The following is a 12947-nucleotide window of genomic DNA, read 5'->3' as shown; positions in this document are numbered from 1 at the left end:
TCTTTGCATGATTTTTTGTTTGATCTCTATTAATTAACTTTATCTTCTGTAATTGCAAATGTAAGAAATTTAAAATATAGAACATTTTATTTTCAATCTGGAAATATCAAGTATCAGTATAAAATATTTGTTGTTTAGGACTTGGCTTTATCCACTGCCATCATTTGGCACCTTGTTTACTAGTAGGCCAATTTTTGTTGTTTACTTTACTAAGTATATTTTATAGCAAATTTAATGTCCCCTGTTACCTCCATTTTAAAAGTTCCCCTAAGTTTTTATTAAAGGAACCACTGCAGATAGAGTATATTTCAATTGCTGTATTTTCTATGTTTAGTACAGATTTCTCTAATTTCTCTTTTCCTTTCTAACATGATCAAAAAATATCCAGGTAGTCATCTGCAATTTTCTGGTTCACTCCTTTTTCTTCCTTCCATTCCAAAGAACTGTAGAGGTTTGAAATTTGTTTTATGGCATCTAAAATAAAAATTATAGTTTTTCCCCTAAATTATCAACTCTCTTTCCTCTAAATTTGCTTGCTTTTCTTCAGCTACGACTGGAAAAACCAGATCAACTGAAGGTTCTCTCCTACTTTCTAATGTGTTTTTTCACAATGCTATAGATCACAATGCTATAGCAAAGTACAGTTACATCACATCTTAAATTTCCTTTCTATCACTTACCCTTGCTAATCTTAACTGTTCCTTTTATCCAGGTGGAACTCCATCAGAACAGTACGAAAATCTTCTCTTTTTTTAATAACCAGGCCAACACAACAGATTTTTAAATAATGATCAAGGATTTTTTTTATTCATTAAGTTTCAGTATCATTACAGAAAATGTTATGGTACAGAGTTGTTTAACATTATTTTTTCTTTGCTCTTGATTTCCACATGAATGCTGGTAACACTAATATCTGTACAAGATCAGTCTTTGATTTTTTTTCTGTACAATTTTAAATGAATTGATTAAAAAGGCTGTCAGCACTTAAGGAAGCATTATTTCCCCCAGTTTGTTTGTTCAAATAAAAGGTATCCAGTTACTGCCCAAGAGTACTGTGCCACGAGGCTGCAGGGTGAGACCCCCGGCCGTTCTGCAGGGGACGGTGCTCCTTGAGGCAGAGCAGGCCCCCCGGTCACTCTTCTGTTGGCACTGTGCACATAAACACGAGACACATGAGAAAGAACAAGCAAAAGCTCTCTGTAAAGCGGTTATGAAGCGTACTAAGAAGGGAAATCCAAGTGTTGCTTACGCTAGTATAAATAAGCAGACAGCCTTGATTTAAGAGCATAAGTAGTTGTATTTTAAAGATGAGAAAAACACAAGTTCTGCAGGCACCTACTGCTGTCTACTAAAAGCTATCGCTATCAGACCTAGCATTGAACACACAAAGCAATTGCAAGAAAGGAAAAATTTGCTTTGATATAATCAGAATAGAGTTGTCTGTTAAGATTTTTTTTAGGTGTTTTTTTCTTTAAAAGGTATTTAAATTCTTTTGAAATATAGTTCAAGGTGTTAACTATACAGATCAACTTTTATCCAAATCAGAAAAACTAGCTGTGCCGTTGCATATTACAGGATACAGTCAATGATATGTGGACATGCATCAAAGCTTTCTGCTGCCGGTGACCATCATAGCCGTCCAATGACCATGACGTCCACCACCTCGCCCTTGTGGAGCTCCACATACTGCTCTGTTTTTGGAGGTAGCATCAACAATCCGTTGGCGCTGCGCATGCTCATCAGACGGCTGCTCATCTGATTACCTAGAAAGAAATACTCTCTTTACAGACGCACGAGCATCACAGTGCACATACACATCTGGAGCCCTGATGAACAGAAATACAGGTCTTCACGAGGAAGAGAGATGATCAGACTTCCAGTACCTTTTTCAGGTGGCTTTGCTACTGCATCCTACCACCTTCTCACTGAACTTAAAAAATAAACATTAGAAATTATTGCTTAAAGGAATAAAACCAAGATTTTATAAAATTATGCAAAATGTCACAGAAATTCTCGAGTCAGGCTCCAATGTAATGTGTGTCTGCAAAGACAAGCTTTTAAAACCTATTAAAATAATAATGATAAGAGCAGCAGCAGCTACCATTTCTCCAGTATTTACTAAGTACCAGACAAGGCGGTAGGCCGTTTATTTAACTATCTTATTTAATTCTCTCAAGACTCAAAAGTGGTTAGTAACTTGCCTAGGGTCCTACTAACTAGTCGGTGGCCAATTTTCATGCAAGTCTCTGATGGCAAAGCCCATGGACTTAGTCACTGTGTGAGCTGATGCCTGTACTGGATAGGACCTTTGTTCAAAGTGTGATACAATTTTTCTGGAGTTGCACCAAAACTAAGTAAAGTATGACTAAAGAAGTTGGGGATAAAAGTTTAAAGTCTAGAGGAGTTACCTAGAGAACTCTGAGTTATCAATATTGATTTCTCAGTCTTTAAAATTTACCAATAGCTAGGGCACAGTAGATGCTACAGAGAATCACATCCTAACTGGGCTTTAATCTCATATTTCAGGGAGGCGTAGCCACAGTCCCTTCCTTTTCCTATAACCAAAGTTATGCTCAGAACTTACTGTTTGAACAAATAGATTAAAATCTTCCGTAATTCTAGATTTGTATTTCAAATATTTATCTAGAAAATATGGCTCCATGGAATAACTAAACTCATCTAATCTTTCAAAAAGGAAAATGTACGATAATTATAAAATTAGGTAGACCAAGGAAGGAGGTTATATATAAATTTGTGTTTGAACAGGATGGGTGCATAGAGACAACTGCAGGAGTGAATGACTAACCTGTACTCTGTGCCCAAGGCAGTGGTTCTTGGTGATGCCAAGTCAGTATACACCGATGGTATTCTGGACGAGGATCCAGTTTTACATCACATGATAACTAGAGAATAAAGAGGAAAAGAAAACAAAGTTGATCACCTGATGATCTCTTAAAACTATAGGGTGGTGGGGGTTGTACAAAGAATACAGTGGACATGGGAAATATCCTGGCATTCTGCTGTTTTCATCACTGCCACCTTATGTTCTTAATGCAGAAAGTCCAGAGGCTGGGCTGCTCTGGTGAAAAGAGAAAAGAAGACTAAGAAGTTGGTATTCATAGAGGGGAAAGGACAGACGAAAAAGACAGGGTCTATTTTTGAAGTCTAATTTTATAGTTTATGAGGACAGATACCTCTGACCTATGAAATGAGAAATTCAAGCAGACATTTTAACACTGAAAATGAAGGAGGTAGACCTAAACAAACAAATGAGCTCCATATCCATTCATTTGTATGTCTGTCTGTCTATCCATTCATTAAATGTTTACTGAGGCGCTATTCAGTTACCCATTCACACACCTGTCTTCAGCATAAAAAGGGACAGTGACTTTCTTTTTCTCTTGAATATTCCCCTAGTATCCCAACACTGATATACAATTTCATTAAGGCAAATAAAAGCAGTCTCTTCTATAAGGTATATGATTTTGGTTTAGCCATGTCTGGTCCTAAAAGAATTCCTCTGAATGAGTCTTTGTTATGAAATGGCATCTTTCATATCTTTCTAACAAGGATAAAATCCTTTCTAACATAGCAACTTCAGTTCACACATGTGACACAGAATGACCAATCAACAACCTTCAACCTGGAGTCACTGTTTTTTTAATTTATATCAGTAAATTCATCCTCAAATCTGATAAATTAAAGTGATAATGTGTTGGTAACAAGTGCTTAAGAGGTATTCCTTGAAAAGTTTATAGCACATGATTATGAATTATAGCCCATCAAAGATTAGTGAAAACAAGACTGGTTCCAGTGTTTGAGAATTAACATTTTCCATTAGCACAATAATCATTTAAGTTACTCTACCTTAAAATGGTCTAGAAACCTTTATTCAACTAAAACAGATATTGCATAGATCGAATGATACAATTAAAATCTGAATATTCTGGAAATTTTAATTCAAGTAAGTATCTCCAATCCATTCTAGTTCCTATGTTTTTAAACATTCTAATTATTCACTCTGACAATCCATGATTTTCCTCTGGAATACAGAAAAAAAATTCTATTCTAGGGTGTTTTTCCTTGATTAAATCACATGCAGCTCTTTCACTTGATATTGCTTTTGTTTACAGTCAGATCTTCTAGGGGGTAACTTGCATTATTTCTGAATTCTTTTGTGCTTACCCAAGGGCAAAAATCTCTGTCTCTTGACCTCTCTCTCTGTGTATGTGTGTTCTCCAGAACTAAATTACAAGAGCTCTTCATATAGCCGTGTTATTTGCTAAGTGCTTAAGCAAGGTTTTTCCCCCAGCAATGGCACTGGTTGGCAGTACAGTGGAATAAATTCTGGAGTGTGTTGATGTCTGACACGTAGGTTCTACTCCCAGCTTTACTGCTAACTGGTCCTACACCTGTTTGTTCATCTACAAAATGGGACTGTTTGTTTTAAAGGAAGATATTAATGTTAATTTAAGAGACAAGAATGAATTGCATCAAATTGAAGTGAACGAAATTTCTTCCTAGCCTCTATTAAACTGCTGTTCCTTTTGCAGCAAGAGATGAAATTGATTAGATTTTTAGAGTATTTTACTGAAATGCAAAATACTTTATTAATCAATATATTTAGCTGTACTGACACTATAGTTCTGGTATCACTTAGCTTAAGAAAGCACCTCTTTGCTATGAGCATTGATGCTCTTTGCTATGAGCGTCAATGCTTACAAGAATGATACACCATGAATAAATGTAGACACATTTTTTGGTAAAAAAGTATTGCAAATGGTTGATGTTTCACATCTGATTACTACTTTTATTCATTCAAAATTCGGTAGTGGGCTGTGGACTAGGACTATTTCCTCTCTTTTCTTTGAATATTTCTCTGGAATGGTAGTCACTTAAGAGATAAAACTGCATTATTTGGTATAGTATTATATAGTATGTTCTACATGTAAATGTCTAAGGGAGAGAATTAGGGAAAAAAAAGGTCAACAGAATGAGAAGCTAAGCCGCAGACTGGGAGGAAATATTTGCAAAAGATATATCTGATAAAGGCCTGTTATCCAAAATACACAAAGAATTCTTAAAACTCAACAATAAGAAAACGAACAACCTGATTAAAAAATGGGCAAAAGACCCAAACAGATACCTCACCAAAGAAGATACCAAATGGCAAGTAACATATGAAAAGGTGTTCAACATCATACATCATTAGAGAACTGCAAATTAAAACAACAATGAGCTATCACTAAATACCTACTAGAAAGGCCAAAATCCAAAACCTGGCCACAACAGATCCTGGTGAGAATGTGGAAGAACAGGAACTCCTGCTTATTGCTGGTGGGAATGCAAAACGGTACAGCCACTTTGGAAGACAGTTTGGCAGTTTCTTACAAAATTAAACATATTCTTACCATGCAATCCAGCAATTGCATGCCTTGGTATTTACCCAAGTGAACTGAAAATTTATGTCTACACAAAAACCTGCACATGGATGTTTACAGCAGCTTTATTCATAATTTCCAAACCTTGGAAGCAACCATGATGTCTTGCAGTAGGAGAATGGATAAACTGTGGTACATCCAGACAATGGAATATTATACAGCACTAAAAATAAATGAACTATCAAGCCATTAAAAGACAGGAAGGAAGCTTACATGTATATTACAAAGTGAAAGAAGCCAATCTGAAAAGGCTACACACCGTTACAATTCTAACTATAGGACATTCTGGAAAAGGCAAAACTATGGAGACAGTAAAAAGATCAAGGGTTAGCAGGGAGGGAGATGAACAGGCAGAGCAGAGAGGGTTTTTAGGGCAGTGAAACTACTCTGTATGAAACTACAATGGTAGGTACATGTAATTATACATTTGTCCACAATCACAGAATATACAACATCAAGAGTGAACCCTAATGTAAACTATGGACTTTGGATGATGATGTGTCAGTGCAGGTTCATTGATGGTAACAAATGTTCTGGCTCAGGATGTCAATAATGGAGGAAGTTGTGTGTGTGTGAGGACGGGATGCATGGGAACTCTCTATACTTTATGCTTAATTTTGCTGTGAACCTATAATGTGCTCTAAAAAATAAAATTTGTTAATTAAAAAAAAGGGAATAACATTTTGTCCTTCTTCTTTGTCCTGCCCATTTTATAGAGAAGGGACCTCAAAGAAGTCTCAAATAAGAGTAAATAATTAATTGCAAATACAGAGTAATAATATTATCACAGAACTGTTTACATGGTATAAAAGGGCACAAAGAAGTAAGTAATCAACCTTCTTAGGGACACTGAGAAAGGCTTCACAGGGGACATGAGGCCGGAGTCTTATGACTAAGGAATTTTCCAAGTTGAGAAAGGAGATGGTGGTGGTTAGGGGAGAACCTGCTAGGAAGAGGAGTAAACACAGGTATAGGCAGGGGATCTTATGTTCATTCTGGAAGCAGTAAATAGCTTGGTATGGTCAGAGAGCAGGGTGGGAAGCTGATGAACATGGAGAGGAAAACAGACCTTGGGATGGAGGGCATCCTATGCTCACTTGAGCAGCTTGGATTTAATCCTGTGGGCATGGGAAGCAGTGAAGGATTTTAATGGAGATACACGATTAGAGTTACAAAAGGGATCTAAGAGGAGGCAAGATTAGAAGAAGAGAATCCATTAAATATGCCAAAGGTTATATTCAAGTAAATGCTGGAGCCATCATTCAAACCTAGGCTTATTTGGCTACAAAACTCAGGGGATATAAATGGTGAAGGGGGCTTTAGGAGAGTGGGGAAGATCTGGAAGACTGCAGCAAGGAATGGAAGAAGCAGATCCATAGGATATAAAAGGATTGCCAAGGGGAATGTTGGTCCCTGCTGAGATCTGTAAATTGGAAGTGATAACTCAGACGGTTGTATACTCTTCCCTAGTTGTGCTTAGAGGCCTGGGAATAAAAGTGAAAGACAAAGAAGGGAGGATGGATCCAAGTTTGTGAATTCTCAAGAGTGGGTTACAGTGGAAGGAAGAAGAGGCAAAAATAGTTGAGGGTGTTGGAAAGAAGTTGCAGCGCCACACCACAGGATTTAGGCTGGACGAGGAAAATGGTAAAGCCAAAGGGGTTTATGGACTGAGGGACAGGGGTAGGGGTTAAGGAGTGTCTATACTCTTTTATATCTACTGATAGGTAACTTGCCAGTGTTCCTAAATTGCCTACTAGAGTTGGTGATTTTTGAGGTGGAGCAGTTCAGGGTATTGAGAAGGATGCTCATGTGAATTGCTGAGGGAGATATAACGGTATTTAGAATTATGAAAATAAAGCAATTGATGGTAAGAGGTGAGATAGAGAGGAAGATTATTAGGTAATTGCCACAGACCTGAACGTCTTTGGAAGGTTTGATGGTGGTAATGAGGAGAAGGTGAAAGCTCCAGAAGATTCAGGGGAATAGGCTGCAACCAAGAGCTGCACAGACTGGAGAAGGGAGTTTGTGAGAAAACAGATGACCAAAGGGGATTCTATTTGGGTGGAGGCCCAACACGACAGGCTCAAGGTCCTGGTTGGTGCTGGGGACTTGGACACTTCTCAGGTCTGGTCAAAGCTTCCAAAGAGTGGTTAAAGGAGTTTTATACTAACTTTTAAAAAAAGTGCTATAGAAGTTATGAGGCACTGATTTCATTAACCTACCAGAGAGGTCCTTGAGTTTATACACCCTATAAATCATCTCTCTAAAATTTATCACGTAGCTTTAAAATCCTTGCACACGCTGGTATGGATCAATTTCAAATTCATTTTTCAAAAGTTTCTATAACCTAGTTATATTTTTCATTTCCTAGTAAGAAGTTAAAACTGATTTAATTTCTTATAAATCATTAACAGTACTATCATTTTCAATATCTGTTCTTTAATCCATAGACCATAATATTCTCATATAACAGGCATCTAATAATCTCTTTTGATGATCAACGACTGATCTTGTCACAATAAACAATCACATTTCTCTCCACAGTTGCAACCACAGTAGCAATTTTCAAACAATGTACACATTTTGTTGAAATGCTTTGTATTTTACTGTTTATGACATCAGTCAGAAAGCATTCATCAAGTTCTTATAGTATACAGGACAATAACGCTCAAGGGAAGAGGGAAGGTGGACAAATTAGAACAGTCCAGTAGAGTTCCAACATGTTCACACTCTCCCAGGACACGCTGATTTGGTTCCATGGGAGATGAAAGTATTTTCCCTTTGCCTTCTCTTAATCACTGCTTGAGGTGGGCTGTTAATACTAATAGGAGTTACCTCAGGCATGTTTCTAGAGAAATAAGTTGAGAACAACAAACAGTATAGGGTGCTTTGATGGAATATTAAGGAAACACATGACAGGATGTCCTTTTGTGGGAATATTAGGTCAATAATTCTATTCAGTGAATTGCTAGGATTATATTTCTGATTGTCTACTGAAAATCAGAAGTATTTCAACTTCAACCATAACTGACTAAGGAAATAGGGCAAGTGTTTATTTTATTATTATTTAAAAAATTATTTTATTGAGGTCATACAGGCTTATAATATTGCGTAAATTTCAGGTGTACATCACTATATTTCAGTTTCTGTATAGACTGCATCATGTTCACCACCAATAGTCTAGTTTCCATCCATCACCACATATACGTGCCCCTTTACCCCTTTGCCCTCCCCCTACCCTCTTGCCCTCTGATAACCACCAATCTGTTCTCCTTATCTGTGTGTTTATCTTCCACATATGAATGAAATCATACAGTGTTTGTCTTTCTCTGTCTGGCTATTTTTGCTTAGCGTAATACCCTCAAGGTGCATCCATGTTGTCATAAATGGGACGATTCCATCTTATTTCTAGCTGAGTAGTATTCCACTGTGTATATATACCATGTCTCCTTTATCTATTCATCCATTGACCGGCACTTAGGTTGTTTCCAAGTCGTGACTATTATGAATAATGCTGCAATAAACATAGGGGTGAATATATCTTTACACATTCATGTCTTCGCGTTCTTTGGATGAATAGCCAGCAGTGGAATAGCTGGATCACATGGTAGTTCTGTTCTTAATTTTTTGAGGAATCTCCATACTGCTTCCCACAGCGGCTTCACCAGTGTTCATTCCCACCAGCAGTGTATGAGAGTAGCCCTTCTCCACATCCTCTCCAATATTTGTTATTTCTTGTCTTGTTAATTATAGCTATTCTGATGACTGTGAGGTGAAATCTCATTGTAGTTTTGATTTACTTTTCCTTAATAATTAGTGATACTGAACATCTTTTTTGCTTAAACTTTATTTGAAAAATGTATTTAAAAGTCCAACAAATTTTTAATATAAGTTATGACTCTCAAACACATTACCACCACTCTAAATATTGTAAAAGTGATCATAGCATACACAGTAGAGAAAGTAGCTAAAGGCAAGAGAGCACCAAAGAAAAGAAGATTGTGTCCGAAGAATAGACATTAGAATAAGGCTGAAGATCAGAGTGACCAGAGATTCCAGGAGTCCCTCATCTTTCTACCCTATCCTGTTAACCCTTCAGATCTAGTATAACCCTCAGGCTACTGAGCTACTTTAGCGAAAAAAGATGCACTACTTTCAGAGCAACTAGCTGGATGGGAACTGAGAGTAGATTGAGATTGGCTCTGCATGGCCAATCTTAAGATCTTGAAAAACTGCAGGAAACACACTGAAATTTGAAAAAATTACAACTTTAGTCACTGTAGGTGGGGGCAAACTGGATGGATAGTGGAATCAGCAGAGTAGATCCTAGTTCCCAAATTTGATGTTGAACATCTTTTCAGGTACCTGTTGGCCATCTGTATATCTTCTTTGGAGAAATGTCTGTTCAGATATTTTGCCCACTGTCTAAGTGTGTTGTCTTTTTCTTGTTGAGACGTATGAGTTCTTTATATATTTTGGATATTAACCCCTTATCAGATATATGGTTTGCAAATATCTTCTCCCAACTGTTAGATTGTCTTTTCATTTTGATCATGGTTTCCTTTTTTTTTTTTTTTTGAGGCAGATTAGCCCCGAGCTAACATCTGCCCCCAATCCTACTCTTTTTGCTGAGGAAGACTGGCCCTGAGCTAACATCCATGCCCATCTTCCTCTACTTTATATGTGGGACGCCTGCCACAGCATTGTTTGACAAGTGGTGCATAGGTCTGCGCCCGGGATCTGAACTGGTGATCCCCAGGCTGCTGAAGTGGAAGGTGCGGACCAAACTGCGGTGCCACCAGGCTGGCCCCTATTCATGGTTTCCTTTGCTGTGCAGAAGAGCTTTTTAGTCTGATAGCGTCCTATTTGTTTATTTTTTCGTTTGTTTCTCTTGCCTGGTGAGACATAATAATCGAAAAGATGGTGCTAAGACCAATGTCGAAGAGTGCACTGCCTATGTTTTCTACTAGAAGTTTTATGGTTTCAGGTCTTACGTTTAAGTCTAATCCATTTTGAGTTAATTTTACGTGTATGGTGTAAGGTAATGGTCTACTTTCATTCTTTTGCACGTCACTGTCCAGTTTTCCTAACACCATTTATTGAAGAGATTTTCCTTTCTCCATTGTATGTTCTTGGCTCCCTTGTCAAAAATTAGCTGTCCATAGATGTGTGGCTTTATTTCTGGGCTCTGGATTCTGTTCTGTCGGTCTGTGTGTCTGTCTTTGTGCCAGTACCATGCTGTTTTGATTACTATAGCTTTGTAGAATATTTTTAAATGAGGGATTGTGATACCTCCAGCTTTGTTCTTTTTTCTCAGGATCTTCTGGCTATTCGGGGTCTTTTATTGTTCCATACAAATTTTAGGAGTCTTTGTTCTAGTTCTGTGAAAAATGTTGTTGAGATTTTGATAAGGATTGCATTGAATCTGCAGAATGCTTTAGGAAGTATGAACATTTTAACTATGTTAATGCTTCCAATTATGAGCAAGAATATCTTTCCATTTCTTTGCGTCATCTTCTTTTCGACAATGTTTTATAGTTTTCAGTGTACAAGCCTTTCACCTCTTTGGTCAAATTTATTCCAGGTATTTAATTTTTTGTGTGTGATTACAAATGGGATTGTATTCTTAATTTCTCTTTCTGCTATTTCCTTGTTAGTGGATAGAAATTAAACTGATTTTTTTTTTTTTTTGGTGAGAAGGATTCTCCCTGAGCAAACTTTTGTAATCTGTACCAATCTTCCTCTATTTTGTACGTGGGATGCTGCCACAGCATGGCTTGATGAGCAGCGTGTAGGTCTGTGCCCAGGATTTGAACCTGCAAACCCCAGGCTGCCAATGCAGAGCACGCAAATTTAACCACTATGCCACCAAGGGGCCCCATAAATGAAACTGATTTTTTTTCTTAAAGAGTTTATTTTTCCTTTTTCTCCCCAAAGCCCCCTTGTGCATAGTTGTATATTTTTAGTTGTGGGTCCTTCTAGTTGTGGCACGTGGGATGCTGCCTCAGCATGCCTCGATGAGCAGTGCCATGTCCGCGCCCAGGATCCAAACTGGCAAAACCCCGGGCCACCACAGCGGAGCGTGCGAACTTCACCACTTGGGCACGGGGGCTGCTCCCTGAAACTGATTTTTGTATGTTGATTTTGTATCCTGCAACTTTACTGTATTTATTTATTATTTCTAATAGTTTTTTGGTGGATTCTTCTGGGTTTTCTATATATAAAATCATGTCATCTGCAAATAGTGGCAGTTTTACTTCTTCCTTTCCAATTTTGATCCCCTTTATTTCTTTTTCTTGCCTCATTCCTCTGGTTAGGACTTCCTATACTATGTTAAATAAGAGTGGTGAAAGTGGGCATCCTTGTGTGGTTCCTGTTCCTAAAAGGATAGCTTTCAGTTTTTCACCACTGAGTGTGATATTAGCTGTGGGTTTGTCACATATGACCTTTATTATGTTGAGATACTTTCTTTCTATATCCATTTTATTGAGAGTTTTTATCATAAATGGATGTTAGATCTTGTCAAATGCTTTCTCTGCATCTATTGAGATGATCATGCAGTTTTTGTTCCTCATTTTGTTAATGTGGTATATCACACTGATTGATTTTCAGATGTTGAAATGTCCCTCGTCCCTGGTATTAATCCAACTTGATCATGGTGTATGAACCTTTTAATGTAATGCTATACTTGGTTTGTGAATATTTTGTTGAGGATTTTTGCATCTATGTTCATCAGCAATACTGGCCTGTAATTTTCTTTCTTTGTGTTATCCTTGTCTGGCTTTGGTATCTGGGTGATGTTGGCTTGTGTTAGGAAGTGTTCTGTCTTCTTCAACTTTTTGGAATAGTTTGAGAAGGACAGGTAATAAATCTTCTTTGAATGTTTGGTAGAATTCTCTAGAGAAGCCATCTGGTCCTGGACTTTTATTTTTTGGGAGGTTTTTGATTACTGTTTCAATCTCTACTTGTGATTGGTCTATTCAGATTGTCCATTTCCTCTTGATTCAGTTTTGGGAGGTTGTAAGAGTCTAAGAATTTATCCATTTCTTCTAGATTGTCCAATTTGTTGGCATATAGTTTTTCATAGTATTATCTTATAATCTTTTGTATTTCTTTGGTATCCATTGTAATTTCTCCTCTTTCATTTCTAAATTTTATTTATGTGAGCCTTTTCTCTTTTTTTCATAGTGAGTCTGGCTAAAGGCTTGTCAATTTTATCTTCTCAAAGAATCAGCTCTGTGTTTCATTGATCTTTTCTACTGTCTTTTGTGTTTCAATCTCATTTTTTTCTGCTCTAATTTTTATTATTTTCCTCCTTCTGCTGACTTTGGGCTTCGTTTGTTCTCCTTTTTCTAATTCTGTTAGGTGTAGTTTGAGATTCTTTATTTGAGATTTTTCTTGTTTGTTAAGGTGAGCCTGTATTGCAATGAATTTCCATCTTAGGACTGCTTTTGCTGCATCCCATGTGAGTTAGCATGGTGTGGTTTCATTTTTATTTGTTTCCAG

At 37.3% G+C, this 12947-nt stretch overlaps 1 protein-coding gene across 4 annotated transcripts in view; it reads right to left on the bottom strand.

Moving 5' to 3' along the window:
• Window positions 1-777: 777 nt before the first annotated feature.
• The window catches only part of LOC124230929 (gephyrin), a 575937-nt gene continuing 563767 nt past the window's right edge, over window positions 778-12947 (bottom strand). For all 4 annotated transcript variants that reach the window (XM_046647482.1, XM_046647483.1, XM_046647484.1 and 1 more), the window contains 2 exons: window positions 2807-2903; window positions 778-1763 (listed from right to left, as the gene is read on the bottom strand). In XM_046647482.1, the coding sequence (XP_046503438.1) occupies window positions 1630-1763; window positions 2807-2903 (231 nt within the window). In that variant the 3' untranslated portion in view covers window positions 778-1629. The remainder of the gene's footprint in view (window positions 1764-2806; window positions 2904-12947) is intronic.

The sequence above is a fragment of the Equus quagga genome, chromosome 20 (assembly GCF_021613505.1).
Source record: "Equus quagga isolate Etosha38 chromosome 20, UCLA_HA_Equagga_1.0, whole genome shotgun sequence".
NCBI lineage: Eukaryota > Metazoa > Chordata > Mammalia > Perissodactyla > Equidae > Equus > Equus quagga.
The sequence above is the reverse complement of the archived record's forward strand: the minus strand, read 5'-3'. Positions and strand labels throughout refer to the sequence as shown.